An 18,410-nucleotide genomic window follows, 5' to 3' on the forward strand; every position below is an offset into this window, starting at 1 on the left:
GGAAGTTGCCATGGGTGAAAAACATCTCTGGAGTCAATTATATATATTTTTTCCTGGAGAAAAAAAAAGCAAGCGAGCAAAGTAAAACTACTTAAAAATGAAACATGTGACTTCTGATATCAATGTAAACTTAACTGTAGATTTGGTACTTTTCCTTTCCTGGTTGTAAGGCCAGAAGGTCATTGTTATACCAATATTATCTTCATAAATCTCTGCATTTGGTTGCCAATATCCATTCATTACGATTCCCCAGGACTGCAGATGTTACAGGAGCAGAAATATTTGTTCAACACTAAGGCTGCTATGACATACACCTTTAAAAATTTTCTCTACAGCAGCTGGTTGGGTTTGAGACAATCTGTGTACCACTTTGGCTCTGCTATTTAATTTCCTCTTTTCCAGTTCCATTCAGTCTGAATGCAAGAATGGAGTCAGATCTGGATCAGAGTTTCCTGGGAAGAAGGTAGATTCCTGTTAAACAACTCTGGGAATTGAAGCTCTCTGCGGGGAATAGGAGATTCCTAACAGCTCCCAGCAGCCTTAAATTAAAGTTCCCAGGATTCTTTGGGGGAAGCAGTGACTGTTTAAAGTGGCATGATGCAGCTTTTAATGTACTGTATAGTGTAGATGGGGGCATGAGGCTGGGTTCATACCCCCACCTGGCCATGAAGCTCACTGGGTTACCTTTGGCCAGTCACTATCTCTCAGCCTAAACTACCTTACAGGTTTGTTAGGATAAAATGGAAGGAGCAGACAGAACAAGACAAATAGTAGGTCCCAGTGGCCCAGTGTCCTGAACCCTGGTATACCCGATGGCAAGTCTTGCTGGTCTAAACAGTCACTCTAAGTGATATCTTGCTTTCTCCATATTATTTATCTACTTAATTGATATAGCTGCCCCAAATAGAAATACACTAGGAAGTCATTGTGGTGTAGTGTTAGAGTGTTAGACTAGGACCTGAAGATCAGAGTTCAAATCCCTGCTCAGTCATGAAGCTCCCTGAATGACCTTGAGCCAATCCCAGCCTCTTAATCCTTACAACAACCCTGCGAGGTAGGTTACCTGAAGAGGGGTGTGAACCATGTATTTCTTGGACAAAAAGGTGGGATATAAATGCAACAAAAAGCTTACCATCTGTTTACCTGCCTAAGAAAACTGGAGGGACCAACCAGATGGAAACGTCAGTCGCCAACCTGGCAACCAAAGATCTCTATGTGCTCACAATTGGATCTTGTACCAGTAGCAAAATATGCCTGGCGCCTAGCTAATTTCTAACACTGGCAAGAATGCAGCAAGAGTCTGCATAATGCAAATTTGAATAGCGGTACTTACAGCCAGGACTATAATGGTTTTAAAATTAAACATTTTCTGTTTAGTTGGTTAGCATTTCATTCTTTAAAACTGATGGGGAACCTAGGGCCCTCTATGTGTTATTGTAGCTATAGACTACAATCTGCATAATTCCTGATCGTGGCTGCTGCTTAGAACTCATGGGAGCAGAGTCCAACAACTGAAGGGCTATAGATTTCTCACCCCTGCTTAAAAAATAGTTTATCCTGAGGCATGTTGTTCATTCACATTAGTTGCACTGTTTTTTCAGTGTTGGCTTGAATAATTGCTTTTGTGTTAAAGTCACACGCTCTCTGTCTGAATGTTGCCTGGCTGATACTCTGTTATATGAATGTATAAAATGATCTTAACAAATTAGAGAACTGGTATAAACCCAAATATATAAGGTATTATTAATCACAATAAAAATATGATCAGATTAAGATGATATAAATGGAACAACGGGCTAATCTTTAGACATGGTCTTGGAATGGTGAAAATAATTGGTGGTTTATCATAGTAGTTTTCAACCTGAATAATAAACTTTTTGTCTGCCTTTTTCTTTAACCAAATTAAAATAGGAATTTATACAGCCTCTGTGTCTTGTGCTGCTAGCCCTCATATCTAGTGGAAGAAAGACTTCCCTACAGTGGCTTGTGCTTTAACTTCTGCCATCAAAGAAGCTTATTTCCTTTCATTCTTTCTGCTCTCCTGTGTCTTTCAAAGGATAACACTTTTTTTACCTGTTTGCGTAAACCATCCTTTGGTCTTATTATTTAATCATGTGGTAAATGCATTGTAACCTTTTCTCTGGGAAGGGTATGCAAGCTTCCTCACAGGCCTGGTGAGAAATGGTTTTATATTTTCTCTGAAGAATTTTAGAGTAGGTGAAACATTGGAGTTCGGAAAGAGTGCAAGGGGAATGCCTAATAGGGTTCTCTCTGTGTGTGCCATTTTATCTTTACCCATTGTTCTTCGTGGCTAAGTGACAAAAATGCCGGCCTTTAATTTGTCTTGTTTCTTGGTCTTAAAGTGGCAGAACTGTTAGAAGTGACGTTTGGTAGTTATCTAGGGAAACCATCCCACTAGATGTGTTGCCTCCAGATGTTGTGGACTAGGGCTGCCATCAGCCCCAGCCAGCATGTCACTGGTCAGGAATTACAGATGTCGTCCACAACATCTGAAAGGCATCACATTGGCTACCCCTGATCTAGAAGGATGGCTTCCCTGACTGCTTGCACAGCAAGAAATTTAGAACCTTGAATTGATAAATGCAGCACAGAACATAAGTTAAAGAGTACAGTGGTACCTCGGTTTAAGAACAGTTCGGTTTAGGAACAATTTGGTTTACAAACTCTGCAAAACTGGAAATAGTGTCTTGGTTTGAGAACTTTACTTTGGTCTAAGAATGGAATCCAAATGGTGGAAGGGCGCCGGCGGCGGGAGGCCTCATTAGGGAAAGCACGCCTCAGTTTAAGAACAGTTTTGGTTTTAGAACGGACCTCCGGAACGGATTAAGTTCTTGAACTGAGGTGCCACTGTACTTGACAAGGAACACCATAATAAAGATGCTTGCTGCATTGCTAATACTGTTTCGAAAGCCTTATTGGAACCGCAACTGTTGGCATCTGTCTGTCTGTCTGTCTGTGGCACTGAAGTGACCTCCCTGGGCAGTGTGTATAGAGCTCCTGGGCCGCCCTGATGATAAAGACCCCTCCTCCTCCTCAACCTCTCTGATGTGGTCCAAAGGAAAGCAGAGAATATATCATTTGTATTTCAGGCTTCTTTCTCATTACTTTTCTCTTTTGCCAGACCTAGTTTGCTACTGCTAAATGTGCCTAGTAGCGGTCAGGATGCTTACATGTCAGTGGCCACTATGGCTTAGATCTGGATTTCCATGAATGGAATGGAGCTATCCCACTCCTGCAGCCCCTGTGTCCCCCTGGAAAACTACTACTGATGGCTTGAGAAACCTCTGGAATGGCATGGGATTTGGTATGGGAAGCTGCAGTGGGAATTGCTGAAAACCCAAATGGATGCCATGTTGTTGTTTTCTTTCATTGTTTTATTATGCTGGTAATTTGCTTTAAATGTCTTAATCACCTATACTTGTCGTCTTTCTTATTTTACAGTGTATTGCACAACTTTCAAAATGGAGATGGTACCTTATCACTTCTCGTGGGTTGCACTCAACATCGTATGATCCAAATGAAAAGGTAAGTATTGAAAGTCCTTAGTATCATCTGTAGCAAAGCTTGAGCATGCTTGATTTGACAATATACCGGTAGTTGTGGATGATACTATTTTGTGCCTTTTCTCCACTGTAATCTTGGGACTAAGCTGTCTTTTGTGTTTGCTACTGGCAAGCTGTCTGCTTCCCTCCCCCACCCCCAAAAATGATAGCTTGTACAGTGGGATTATCTAGTATTTTACTGAGTATCTCCACCTATTTAAAGAGCCTAAAATTCAAAACCTTTTTATGGCTGCACACTGTGAACTGATGCCTTCCAGCGAACATTATCAACACGGTGGCTTATTTTGAATGTGTGCCTGAAACTCACCAGGTTCTCTCTAGCCATAATTTGTTTGGTGGCAATGAGTCAGGATCATAAATAATAGTTAGGAGTTGATTTGTGATCTGTGCTTGCCGTCATTGTGATTTGCCATTGCACAAGGGTGCCATCTCTGTGGGGCTTTGGGTGCTGAGCCCCCCCCCCCCAATTTTCAATGAGGTGGCTGGGCCCCCTCAATATTCTGTAGGCCACATGGCAGGAGGAGGCCTGACAAGGCCCGTCATTCCCTCCAAAAGGTTGCCAGTTTTACACACAGCTTAATTCCAATATATCAAAATTATTTGCATATACTGAATTACTTGGAGTGAACTTCTTGAGGAATCCATAACATATTTCTGCAGGAAAAGAAAAAGCTTAAAAGTGAACACAATTCAGAAGTCAGGTGCTTCGGTTGCTTGTGTTAAGTACTGTAACTTCAGCCTTCTTCTTTTACAGCTTGATTGTGTATACACAAATAAAGAGGCAGCAAAGTGCACCAATATAACTTTCAGCAAAGAAAAATGTAGCAAAACCGGCTGGACTGTAGTGCCGCTGTTTTACTGCTAGCTGGGAACCAGTGCATGCATAATGAGGCTGAAACCTTGATAGTATTTAAGAGCTCAAAAGAAGATAATGGGATCATGTGCACAATCTTCCTACCAGCAGTGAATTCCCTATGACAGTTTTACAGTGCAATCCTAGACATGTCTACTCAGAGGTAAACCCCCTTGAGTGCAATAAGCCTTACTCCAGGTAAATGTGTATAGGATTGTAACTTCGATTGTTGCTAAATGATGCATCTGCAACAACATTAACCATGGACATTGCTAATTGGGGTTTTAAGATAAATAAGATAAATGTTGGTGCCAATGTATTTATTAACCAAGGTTAAGGTAGGAGATGCTGCTGGAAGGGGACACATGAGCACATAACCTACTCCTAAGTAACAGCTAAGAGATTCGTCCTGTTACATATGCCTAGGCAATTTGAATGTATGTGAAGAAGCAGCAAATCAAATAAAAGCCATTTTAATTTGATTAGCAACTCCATTGTTAAGCACTTCATTTCCTCCAGGGAAGCTAAATGTACAGAATGTGCAAATGCTGATGTAGTCATAGGACCTAGCTGTATCTTTTCTCCCTTCTTCAGACATTTGAGAAGCTTCTTATTGCCAACAGAGGAGAAATTGCCTGTAGAGTAAGTATAACTTCCAAAATTGCAATTATTCTATTTTATGACTTTAGTTATCCGTTTAGTTTTAAAACAGCTTTGTCTCTTTCCTCCTCCCATGTCTAGGTAATTAAGACATGCAAGAAGATGGGTATTAAAACGGTTGCTATACACAGTGATGTTGATTCCAGTGCGGTAAGTACTTGTCATGCAAATTATTTTGCTGGATTTCCATTGCTGGCTCCTCAAATGCCAACACCAAAGTAAAAAGGTTTCCACCATTATATTAGGGTACAGTTTAATAACGTGTCACTAAGTGACACCCAAAATGTAACTTGGTGGCACTTTTTAATAAAATCAAATAGCAGTCCCAGGCATTGTGGCCAGTAGTCAGGGGTAGTGGGAACTGTAGTTCATCAGTGGGCAATCTCCAACCCCTGGTTCCATTCACCTGTCATAATTGGCCTGGCAGATACTTGGGAGGTGGGTAAGAATCCAGCCTACTGCCTGTATCCAATTCCCCACTCCTCCTGCAGTCCAGTGACATCTGGAAGGCACCACATTGGCTGTTCCTATCATCAAGTGTCCCTGGTCACAGTGCATCCTAAGCACATGCACAGTATGCTGTGTTCCTTTTATAAACTAATAACTTGACAACAGGGGTGGTGTATTGGCTGTAAGCTGGATGTTGTTGGTGGAAGTCTTGTTTCTGTCATAACTTTATTTGGGTGCCTGGGGGGAAAGCTCTCTCAGCTTCATTCTCCATCTGCAAAAATATTACGTTGACCTAGCTTATAGCATAGGTCAACGTAATAGGTCAACGCGTAGGTCAACGTAATAGGTCAACGCATAGGTCAATGCGGGTGGCGCTGTGGGTAAAACCTCACCGCCTAGGACTTGCCGATCCCATGGTCGGCGGTTCGAATCCCTGCGGCGGGGTGCGCTCCCGTTGTTCGGTCCCAGTGCCTGCCAACCTAGCAGTTCGAAAGCACCCTTAAGTGCAAGTAGATAAATAGGGACCACTTACCAGCGGGAAGGTAAACGGCGTTCCGTGTGCTGCGCTGGCTCGCCAGATGCAGCTTGTCACGCTGGCCACGTGACCCGGAAGTGTCTGCGGACAGCGCTGGCTCCTGGCCTCTAGAGTGAGATGAGTGCACAACCCTAGAGTCTGTCAAGGCTGGCCCGTATGGGCAGGGGTACCTTTACCTTTACCTTATAGCATTGTTATAAGAATTGCTGAGATAATATATGTGAAAGATGGAGAGATGGATAAAAATGTTAAGTGTGAGAAGAAGTTGTTAAGGAATGTTAATGTCTTCATTAGCAATGGTTCAAATTCCTTTTTTTTTTTGCTATTCTGCAACTGAAGGTTAATTTGACTATAAAAATAAAAGTATTTAAAGCTTTGTAAAGTATTTGTATAGTGCTCTTCATCAGAAAAGATTGCAAGTGGTCATGCTTGAATAATTTAATGTAGGCAATGCTTTTTTTGTAGACTGTGGAAGGGTAGGCACTTCAGTCTGAAGTTTTGCGTTCCATTAAAAACAGTGTCTTTGGGATGAAAGTTCTTCCTCTGCCATGAGTATGGTGTTGGTGGTATTACTATGTACAATAGACCTCTAGCATTTCTTTTATGTTTTACATACGTGTAGTTAAATTTTTTATGATACATAAAGAACAGGGTAACACTAATTGGATGGGAAGAAAAGAAGTTATAGCATAAAGCAGTGAATGAGGGATAATTTTATTTGGCATTTTTAACACAGCAGGGACTCCGTATCCTTAAAATGTAATAAACTATAAATGACTTGAAAATCCCATGGGAAAGTAATTACAGGAATTTTGGTTGAGTAAAAGATTATTAGTGTTTACTTCAGTGAAGGTTGATTTTAGCCTTGTAGGTCATCTTAGTGAGGACTTCAGGTACTACAGAATTTTTAAAAATCCAAATACGTTTAGGATTGCAGATTATGTCATCTTGATGAAACAATTATCCCCATCACACAGTAAGATTGTTTAGCCTTTTCTCATTGAAATCTGTGGGTCTTAAGGTTTTTAACTTTGGCTGGAAAATAAACACGTGTATGGAGTATTGTGTAAATGGTGAGCAGCAGAATAGATAGAATAGGTCTTCTCCATATCTGGGAGTAGTTGCGTAACTCAATAGAAATCCAGTGCAGAATTGAAAATATGTGTTTTAAATACACATGAAACCAGTTGTCCTCAAATGCAGATAGAAGCATAATCAGATGTGATTATTCCTTCCCCGCTCTCCTTTTATTTTGTGAGTGGGGGTGGGAGAGTAATTGTGTAATTTGATGTGAGTGTTTGCTTAGGAAAAATTAGGAGTGATCACCTAGAATTAATGGTGTATAGAAGCTTGTGTTTATTAAGTGGAAATGACAGTTGTGTTGTTCAGACGTCATCCCAGTGAGTTTGATTTTAAGTAGGGTAGTACCTTCTATATTGTTCCTATGTCTTCATAGGTTCTTTGTTGTTTAAAATAAAAAACCGTCCCCTGTAGACCCCCCCAATAGGTCCTGGGATAAGAGGAGCCTGCCATCCATCTTCCTCACCCATGCATAGTAGCATAGCAGCATTCCTTGGATGTTATGGTTGATTTGGAGAAACCCTATTTGACTCCTGTTCAGTCCATTCAATTCATTACCTTTGTTTATTTCCAATCCCAGGATCCAGTAGAGCAGCTCACAGCTATTTGCTCCTCCCTGGTCCTTCTTATTACCACACTGCATTGAGTGAAGCCAAGTTTTGACTTAAGTGTGGTTCAGCTCTTTCCTCTCTAAACACATGGCCAAGGTTTGTTAAGTTTCTTTGAGGATTGGCAAATATGATACTTCATCACTTGCTGTATAGTCCCCAATGAGATGTTTATTGTATTTGCTTCCCTGATAGAGAAAAAACTTTTTGAGTCTCTGATCTCTGTTATACAAAGTCATTCTTCTAGTGGTCTTCATTTCAGCCCATTGTGTCAATGAATTAATGGTTCACATGGACCAGCCTGATTTACAGTTCTTGAAGGATCAGGTTGTTCTGTTACCATGTTCTGATTGGAAATATAAAGCTGTGTCATTAATTCCAGGCTTCTCAAAGCAGGTGGTCTTGGCCATGTAGTTTTCCTTTACTTCCTGAACTGGCATATAACTTTTTGGACCTTTTTTTATTGTGCACTGGCCATCAGTGTGAACAGAATTCAATCTTTTTTGAAAATAACTTCTCTTTTATCGCTTATGATTGCCTTATGAAGGGAAATTCAATATTACTCTTATTGGCTTATGAAGATGATTTCTCAGCGTTGAGATGTGAGGTGCTGTCTCTGTAGATGCAGTCTTCTCATATTCCACCACCTCTATGACCGCTTCTGCTGTATTTGTCAGATGAGCTACCTAGTTGATGCCTTTCATGTTTCTTGAGCACATCTTGGACATATAAATAAGATGTGAAGTCAGCACCAACAGAATGGTCTTAATATGCTTTTCCATCTATTTCCTCCATATGCGTGTCCCCAGACTTTTAAATCTCTGCTTTGCCATAAAGCTCACTAGAGGACAGTGGGTCACTCACCATCTCTCGGCCTAATTCTACCACAGAGGATTGTTGTGAAGATAAAACGGGACAAACTCCATGTACACCATTATCCTCCTTGAAGGAAAAATGTATAAATAAAATCAACTTGGGTTTTCTTCAGTTTAGCAGTGTTTTGGATTATTCATGCTTATCAACTTGTCCTTCATAGCAGCTGCTGGTGGAAACTCTTTTAGTTCCTTCCAAATCCTATTTGTTGGCTTCTGGTGCAGTTTTAAAAAGGGAAGCTTAAATAGCTAATGTTTTGACAACGAGCTCTGGCAAGAGCTAGAATGTTGAAGTGGAAGCAGAATGTACTGTCTGGACTAGACTGAGACATACAATCTTATTTACAAATTTCTCTGAAACAGAGGCCTTTTTTCATCTTCATGTGTCCAGTTTTTATTTATGTCAGGGGAAAGAGAAAATAAATATTATTTATATATCTGAAATTATCATATCAATATGATGGCAAGCCCCACTTTACCTCTTCATTATATTTTAATATAAAATATTTTTCTATAAAAATACTCTTCTTCTTCACAATATTTTTATATAAAGCAGCCATAGTAATTCCTTTTGTAGCACAAATATATATTCCTTGATAAGCTCTTATTCTAGCTGTAACTCGTATCATTAATTTGTCCTAAATAGTGTGACTAGCTGTCATAGACTAGAAGTTTATAGCTCTTAAAATGATCACTAGATAATACAACACTTTGGGCTTATTCAGGTGTTGTTTCTTTTTGCTCACTGGTGTCCTTAGGGAAAGTTAAGGAACTAGCTTGCATTGACTTCTGCATAAGACAATATTATCAGACAGGGTATTTTGCTCTCTAACGCTACCTAAGTTATTCTGATTTTAATCTCTGCCATCTGAGACACCTTGGATTTAACTTTTAATTTCTAGGTTTTGTTAGATACTTGATTTACAATTTGCCATGGAGTGCGACTTTGAACCCACACAGCTAACATGGAGAAGCCTTTAGTGGTGGTGCTTCAGTTATGGAATGCTCTTCCCAGAGAGGTCCACATAGTGCCTACTTTGTTGTTCTTGTGGCTCCAGGCAAAGGAGAATATATTTTATCAGTCTTTTAGATAAAATTGTTGCCAAGTTGTTTGATTTTTATATGGCTTTAAAGACCTTGCTGCTTTTATTTATGATTAGCTTTCCTTACGTTTTAAAAAATTCCGTTACCTTGGGATTTTTTGCTGAAGTGGTAGAAAAATATCTTAAAGATTTAATATTTGTCTATGTCAGGAGCTAGAAATGAAATTCCAACTACGTCTCTTTTTAAAAGGGACAGACTGTATTGAGGTGGGCTCACAAAATGAGTGTGTATATTTTGTCTGTTGTTAGTGTTGCGACCCCTGTTGTGTAATGTCAGTTGTGAAAATGATTACCATACTTTTCATTTTTGATGGGTAACGTGTTTCACTATTGTAGAAGGGTATCAGAGCAAACAGTTCAGGAAGCAGTGAAGGTTGCCACTAACTTCTTACATAATATATTAGGATATTTTGAAGAGAGCGTAGTGTTGGGATACTGCCGGGGAGACGGGGGCATCAGACAGGCCCCCAGCTGGCTCTAGCCACCGGCCGGCAGCTGGGCGATCACCAGTCTCCCTTGGAACAGCATCAAACAGCGACACGAGCCTCAGATACGTTTAGAGACTCGGCACGCTCTATCAGCAGAGTGAATAAATATTCTCACAACGGAAGAGGCGGACAGAGCCATGTGTAAGCAGTATTTACAGCATTTTATTCAGCATAATTCAGGAACAAAGGAAAACATGTCTGCTTCCCTTTGACTCCAGCAAAAACAGCAGCGAAGCAAAAGCAATATATAAACGGAAGTTCCCAGCAGACTGTGCTAGGAGTAAACAGGCATGTGACACACAACAGTCATGCCTGTACCCTTTTAAGGTGGAATGGAAGGAACTATATCCTAATATCCTCCTCCTTTACGTGTAACCTGTAGTATCTGTGGTTCAACCCAATTGCAACCTCTGTACATAAACCTTAAGTTGTTCTCTGTTAACAACCTTAGACAACAGAATTTTGCAGGAATTTTGTTTCCTGGCATGTAGGACAACTGAATGAGTCCTTTCTGAATACACTCTCTTGCACGATGTAACTTAATCTGCAAGTATTTGGTACTTTGCTTGCAACTCTCTGAGTTCAGCAAAGCCAAACAGGATCTATTGTCTTGATACACCTGTATAGGACATTTCACAGAAACCTTGATGTCCTGAAACAGTTGCATCAACCATTCACAATCCATGAGTGAAAATGACAGGGCATTGAGTTCTGCCTCACAGGAACTTAGGCTTACTGTCATCTGCTTTTTGCACAGCCAGTCAAACAGACAATGGTTGTACATGTAGCACACTCCAGAAGTGCTGGTACCATCCGTGGTGTCACTTTTGAAACTAGCATCTGCAAAGATTTCAAGACCTCCAGTCTTCTGACTTATGAACCTCAGTCTGTAGTGCAAAGTCCCCTTCAAAAAGTGGGCTATGCGCTTCAGAGCTTTCCAATCCTGAACAGTAGGATTGTTGGCATGTTTGCTAAGCAGGTTAGTGCTTACAGCTATGTCAGGTCTTGAACATCTAGCAATGAAATTCAGCTTGCCTAGAATGCATCTGTACAGTGTGGTGTCAGAAAATGCTTCAGCAGTACTATCTACCTGGTAACCTGTTACCATCGGTGTGTCTGCTGGGTTTGCAGAAATGTACCAGAAATGGCAACGGAAGAAGCAATTTTTTCTTAATTCCCACCAATTTTTTGGGTGTGTGTGTGTTTGTGAGAAAAGGGTACATATGACACATCACTAGCCCAATGACCTGATGCGATTTACCCCTTTCTTGATCATCAGATCTGTCAATTGTTGATGGTTGGCCCACTGTGAAAATGCCTCTCAGACAAAAAAGATTAGCCATCCCTGCTTAGACTGTCGGTTCAGTGAGAATATTTTATGCAACGGCTTGGTTATGGGTCATTTTGATGACGAATTAAAAGATGGGTGTGTTGCATTAAGGCATAACACATTCTTGGCTCAAAGAAGCTAAGGGATACACTCTGTATGGGTTCTACTTTTTAAATTGTGACTTGGGGAATAAATAGGGAGTGTAATTATGCAACAACATGGCCTCTGGCTGTTCTCCTCCTTTTAAAAATAGATACCTAACGATCTAGGTCAAGGTCAGTGGCTTTCCAACCGTTCTCCAGGGAACCTTGTCAGGGGTTCCTCAATGGAAAGTTGACTAATAATGGGTAGGCATTCATGAAAGACAGCTTGCCTACCTCTATTAATCATCCCCTATAATGTACAGGCGCTGTTGCTGTAAAGTATCCAGTATGTTCTAAGTCACATTCTTAGTCCATGTGGGCAAGCCAAAAGCTCTGGTGAAGCCCAATGGGCCTCACCAGTGTCGCAAACAAAGTGTCCATGCTCCATAACCTGTGTGGGGTTCCTTGGTAGATGAGTTAAGTGGAAATGGTTCTTCAAAGGCAGAAAGTGTGGAAACTGTTCAGTTTGTGTCTGTCCTGAGTTTTTATTTTCTGGATGTTCAGGAAGGAGATCTCTAGCTATGATAGCACTAAGTCTTGATGCTTGCCTTTCAAAATTGTATTTTATAATTTTAAAAAATGTAAGCTTTGTTGTAATTCGAAGTGATGCTTTTGTACTTCTTTTTTCTTTTTAAAAGAAGAATATTACGTGCATATTTTCCCAAGGAATAATCAGTAGCTTTAACCATGCACTTTCGCCTTTCGTGTCTGCATAGTACTTAGCAGCAGAAGTATTTGACAGTTATGTTAAAACAAAAAGCCAATGGGAATTTATCAACCATCTACTGAGTTGCATCTTATCATGGTGGCCTGCTGTTTGAAATATGACTCCTGGTGTGTATTGTCTTCCTAGCCCTAGGATACAGTAATGAGATTGAGTGGTATCATGTGTGAGCCCTCACGGATGATTGACAAAAGAGGTGATGTGACTCATCATTTATCAAGATATTATCATGGCTACCCTTTATAATTTATCCCTGCTGTCTGGGGAGATGGTGAGGACAGCTCTGACTTTGTGATGTCAAAGTAATTAGTGTTTGTTTTTGGTTTCCAGCTGAACAAACTGGAAGCTAATGATCAGGTAAATTAAGACAGGAATGCATCAGTGTAGACAAAGGTGAGAGGACCTCTGGGAAGAGCTTATCAAAATTTCATCTTTTTAAAAAAACCATTGTGTTTTCTAATTGTTCTCTTTTACTCATTTCCCATTAATAGATAGACTCTAAGGTTAGCTTTGCTATGCACGTTTACTCAGTAAATAGTGAGACCATGCATCATTAGCTACTTTCTGACACTTGTATTTAGCTAAACTGTTAGAACTATCAAATTACAAACACATTCTAAGACTCAAAAATTGTATACTGGTTGCATATGTGGCATATTTATGATTTTAGATAAATGTGTGTGTTACAAGTTGGGTCTCCATATTTGGTTCATGCTGTTTTCAGGAGAAGGGGATAGAATACCTCCCACTGAAGCATTATGGTGGAAAAATTGTGTCCACCAGGCAACCCTGCTTACATAGCTAACTTTAATTGGGTTATCTAACATTGTTCTTACTTTAGGGTGTGCTTTAACGCCACACTATCGTATAATTCCATGCAAGTGGGAATGGCAAATAAAACCTTGTGGTGTACCCTTGCCTCCTTATATGAGTGCTCTTGTTTAGGCTTCCTCAAGCAGGTAAGATCCTCCGTTTTCCCCCATCACTGGCAGTCCTCACTGTTGTGTTTTTTTTTGGTTTGTAATTGGGTTTTGCCCCCTTTGGTTTAAATAACCTTTCTTTTCTGTACTTCTGGAGACCTCACAGCTCTTGTGAATAATACTGATACCCACTTCTTGTTTCTTAGAGGCTTCCTTTTTGCCCTGGTCCCATGGACACTTGTGATCTGAGTTTGCTAATATAGTAGACAGAATGATATAGATGCCCTTATTTTAGAAAACTATTGTTTATCTTGCCTAAACAGCAAGGGATGTGCAAGGAGCCCCCCCCCCCCCCATTTTTCAATATAAAATGACTAAATCCTACTTTGTCTATAGCTCTGGTTAGTGGTTATAGAAGTTTCAGTGTGATAAGTTCTTGAATGTAGAGAATTGAGCATTGGTTAGTGAGTGATTACCTAGACTGGATGGATGGATTGGAAGTTGCCCCCATCTGATGGAGTGGGTACACATCTTGGGGGTCCTTTTGGATCCATTGCTGACTCCTGATGCTCATGTAGTTTCAGTGGTTTGGCGTGTCTTCCATCAGCTTCAGCCGTGCCCCCATCTGGTTAGGAATAGCCTGACTTCTGTTGTCCAGGCTCTGGTAACCACTTGGGTAGATGACTGCAATGCATTATATATGAGAGCATTATATATGAGACCGTCTCTGAAGATGTTTGGAAACTTCAGCTGGTGCAGAATTCAGTGGCCATGTTGCTAACAGGGGCAAGATAGTTTGGGTATATAGTGCTAGTCCTGGCTTGACTGCACTGGCTGCCAGTTAATTTCCAGGCCCAATTCAAAGTCCTGGTTTTGACCTATATAAAGCTTTAAATGGCTCAGTACCGCAATACCTCAAGGACCATCCCTCTCCATATGAGCCAACCTGGACCTTGCTCTCATCATCTGAGATGATGTGTCTACTCTGCAAGAGGTCCAGAGGGTGGCAACACGAGAATGGGCATTTTCGGTGGTGGCTCCCTTCTTGTGGAATGCTCTCCCTAGGGAGGCTTGTCTGGCCCTTTCACTACATATATGTTTAGGTGCCTGGAAAAAACATTTCCTCTATAACCAGGCCTTTTGGCTTTTTAATTATCTGTAGCTTTTTGGAAGATGGTGGGATGTTTTTAATGTGTCCCTCCCATGGTTTTAATGTATATCTGTAGGATTTATTTGTTTGGTTTTAAGTTGCTTTGGGTTGCCCTGGGCAAGGGAAAGTGATGGATAAATTTAATAAAATAATAAAATAATTTGGTAATTATAATGTAACTAATTAAAACAATGCTTAGTGGTTGGACTTTGTCATGTTGTCAAAAAACCTTGTTACTTAATGTTTTCTATAAAGAAGGTTAATAAGTCTGTATGGTCAATGTAGTAAACAGAGAGAACACGCTAAGTCGTTGCTGAATCAGCATTGCCCTAAAATGGTTTACAGTATAATTCTTTATATGTCTGCTTGGAAATAAGGACCAGATAGTTCAGTGGGACTTACTTCCAAGTAAGTTTGAATAGGATTGCAGCCCTACTCCTGTAGAAGAAGAAGAAGAAGAAGAAGAGGAGGAGGAGGAGGAGGAGTAGTTTGGATTTGATATCCCGCTTTATCGCTACCCTAAGGAGTCTCAAAGCGGCTAACATTCTCCTTTCCCTTCCTCCCCCACAACAAACACTCTGTGAGGTGAGTGGGGCTGAGAGACTTCAAAGAAGTGTGACTAGCCCAAGGTCACCCAGCAGCTGCATGTGGAGGAGCGGAGACGCGAACCCGGTTCCCCAGATTACGAGACTACCGCTCTTAACCACTACACTGCACTGGCTCACCAGTAGAAGGTTTTGATAATGATGAGGAAAAGAACAAAAAGAAGAGGTGTTCTCTGGCTAGGAGTATAGTTACTGTTTTTGCTTGGCCATTGATTTCTTCACTTGGGTTTCTTTTAAAATATGCACTTAAGCATATATATACATATATATATATACATATATATATATACATATATATATATATACATATATGCAGGTTTTGGTGTCCTCGGGTGTCTTCCCGTGTAAAAGTTGGGGTGTCTAGGCGACGTTTCGACGAGGTCTCACTCGTCATCTTCAGGCTGGTGCTTTCGGCTTCTTGTTACTGGAACAGAGCGGGATCTCTCTTTTCCAACACATGAAAGAAACAGGACACGAAATTAATTTTGCAGATTCCAAATTGCTCTTTAACACGGAACATCACCACAAGAGAATAATCATGGAAGCCATCGAGATAGAGAAACACCCTCACAACATGAACAAGCGTGACGACACATCCCGCTTGCCAGACATCTGGAAATTAGCCCTCCCCACAAAAACTGACACCAGATCCAGAGGCACACAGAACGCCAACACCAATCAACCACACCAGACCCAAACCCAGACCCTCTCCACAGATGAATTACTGACACCATCCAGTAGCCAATCCATGGTGGCACCTCCGGATGCTGCACCCCCCTGCAATCCCTACACAGATCTGGCTGACACAAGCCACAAAACCACAGCTCGCCCCTATACACGAAGCCAAGCCAAAGCACAACTAAGTGCAATACAGCCATCTTCTCAGGAAAACTCTTCACAAAGTTCAAGAGGTCAAGACACAAAGACTTTAGCAACTAATCCACACCTAATGACCCACCTAAGTGGTACTCAGGATATCACTCAAGAAATCACTCAAGGTATCTCTCAAGTAATTAAGGAACAAAAGAAGAAAAGGCACACTAGCCTGGGAACTTCCTCTCTGCCCAGAACATTGGAGGCTAGACACCACACCCCCTCTACAGTATTTATAGGAACTCAAACATTGAGATCCCGCTCTGTTCCAGTAACAAGAAGCCGAAAGCACCAGCCTGAAGATGACGAGTGAGACCTCGTCGAAACGTCGCCTAGACACCCCAACTTTTACACGGGAAGACACCCGAGGACACCAAAACCTGCATTCCTGTACCCGTGAAAATCTACGAAAGCATATACATATATATATATACATATATATATATACATATATATATATACATATATATATATATATACACACACACATACTTACTTATTTACACCTCCCCAAGGAAGCGCAATAATCAGATTATTTGACTTGTAGAACTTTTTTTTTTGCATGAGATGAATCACTGGAAAAGTGAGTACATATCTTATGGGTCCAATTGTTTTATATCTGCGCTGGTTTGGTGCTAAACCAAGTAATAGCAATTAAACTTGGTGTTTTTAGTTGATGAGGCTTTATCAACAGCAAATTTATAAATAAATGTGACGATTTGAACAGAAATTGAAAATTGTTTTTAAGAAGAAGAGAGCTTTATTTCTTCCAATGTCATGTTATCATTATTTAGTATCAGTGCCAAATCCTTATACTGACTTTGATTTTAAATAAACCACCTTATTGTGTTTTTTTCTTTTCTTACTGTTACCTTCCATGGTCTCCCCCCCTTTTTTTGGAGGGTGGTGGGAGTGGAGGCTTTGCTGAAAATAAGTAGAGTAGAATCCTTGGCAGAAATTTGTCTGGACTAATATGGCTAATCAGCGACATTATGTTTAATTGGGAGCCTGAGGTATAGTAGCTGGAGACTGAAGGGAGTTATTTAGCATTAGCAGTAGCTCGTCTGGGAGTTGTGTACTAATCAAGGAGCTTGTGTGCTAGCTGTGGGGATGATGGGAATTATGACGATTATGACATGTTAGTACATGTCTGTGGGAGAAGTGGACAGGCAACGAGTTAATCAAGAAGTATATTAAATAGCTCCCATGCTGATTTCTTACTACCCTCTGGACTTCCTATCAAGGTTTAAGATTGTAAGGAAAAAATACCTTCCCTATTTCTGAGTGTATCTTTGCAGGTAAAGTACTCAACCAAAAGGAATGTATTTTTTTTTAAGTACGTACATTCTCTGAAAGTACACCATCCAAGGAAAAATGTGACAATTTGAGGCTTGCTTTAAAATCAAGTCTGCCAACTAAACGTAACAAATGACTGCCTTTCAAATACATGAATTAGTTATTTAAAATAGAAAGTAGTAGTTTGGGTTCTGTTCTTGCGTTTCTGCAAAGCTCTTTAATATTAAACACTTGGCATCTGAAGTCAAGTTGAAGCATTAATCTCATGCACCTTGCAGGAAAAATTTTTTTTCTTCCCCTCTGTGGTGGAAGGTGGTCTATTTTGTGCACCAGGTAAACCCATTCTGCACCCAGCATGGCAGAATCATACATTTCATATCTGTCAAGAAACTTTCTGTTAGAAATGTGCATATTTCTAGGAAGCAGAAGTAATAGTTTACTTTTTAAAAGGAATTGAAGCATTCCATAAATCCACAAGCAGATCGGATTATATCTGTAGGTAAACTTATCTTGGAGTTACTGTACAGATGAGCCACACATTTTTTTTTATTATTGTAAGCGCTGCCAAATTTATTAAAAACTTCCTACCAAACTGCGACCTTCATGTATTAACTTAATTAAAGCAGTATCATGGATGCTACTCAAAAGTGTTAACCTGTAGGAGGTTGTTATTGAAATCCATTATCTATGGAGTCAGTATTAGTGGTCAGCAGCATCAGAAAGTAAAACTGCAAGTAAGGCCCTCCCATGGGTGCTGTGAGCCCAGCAGGTTAAACTGTCAAAGCTTCTTAAAGGGACTGATAGCTAAACCCCCTGGAGTTGTAGGTAAACCAATCATTTGCCATCAGCAGGGAATATGACTTTATTTAGCAGGCAGGGGAAAAAATTAATTGCTAACAGGAAAGAGGATTTAGCTAGAACCATCATGTGTGCGGTACTAAAAATATGTTCATATCTATAACACACACACATACCTTTCTGTGTTCATACCTTTGTAAGCCCCCCCCCCCCCCCCAGATTTTATGCTTTTTGGAGGGCTTGTTTTCTGGGAAATGAGGTTTCCACAAGGAAGACATGTGCAGTCCCATAAGCATGCTTATGCTTGCATGGGTGACAGCATGTGAATGGGGCAGCCT

At 40.5% G+C, this 18,410-nt stretch overlaps 1 protein-coding gene across 2 annotated transcripts in view; it reads left to right on the forward strand.

Annotated features, from left to right (window-relative positions):
* Positions 1-18,410, forward strand: part of PCCA (propionyl-CoA carboxylase subunit alpha) — a 236,867-nt gene that overhangs the window by 22,471 nt on the left and 195,986 nt on the right. For both annotated transcript variants that reach the window (XM_083735288.1, XM_083735287.1), the window contains exons 2-4: positions 3,463-3,546; positions 5,032-5,079; positions 5,179-5,247. In XM_083735288.1, coding sequence (XP_083591414.1) covers positions 3,463-3,546; positions 5,032-5,079; positions 5,179-5,247 — 201 coding nt within the window. The remainder of the gene's footprint in view (positions 1-3,462; positions 3,547-5,031; positions 5,080-5,178; positions 5,248-18,410) is intronic.

Source organism: Podarcis gaigeae (genome assembly GCF_964106915.1).
Source record: "Podarcis gaigeae genome assembly, chromosome: 4".
Taxonomy (NCBI): domain Eukaryota; kingdom Metazoa; phylum Chordata; class Lepidosauria; order Squamata; family Lacertidae; genus Podarcis; species Podarcis gaigeae.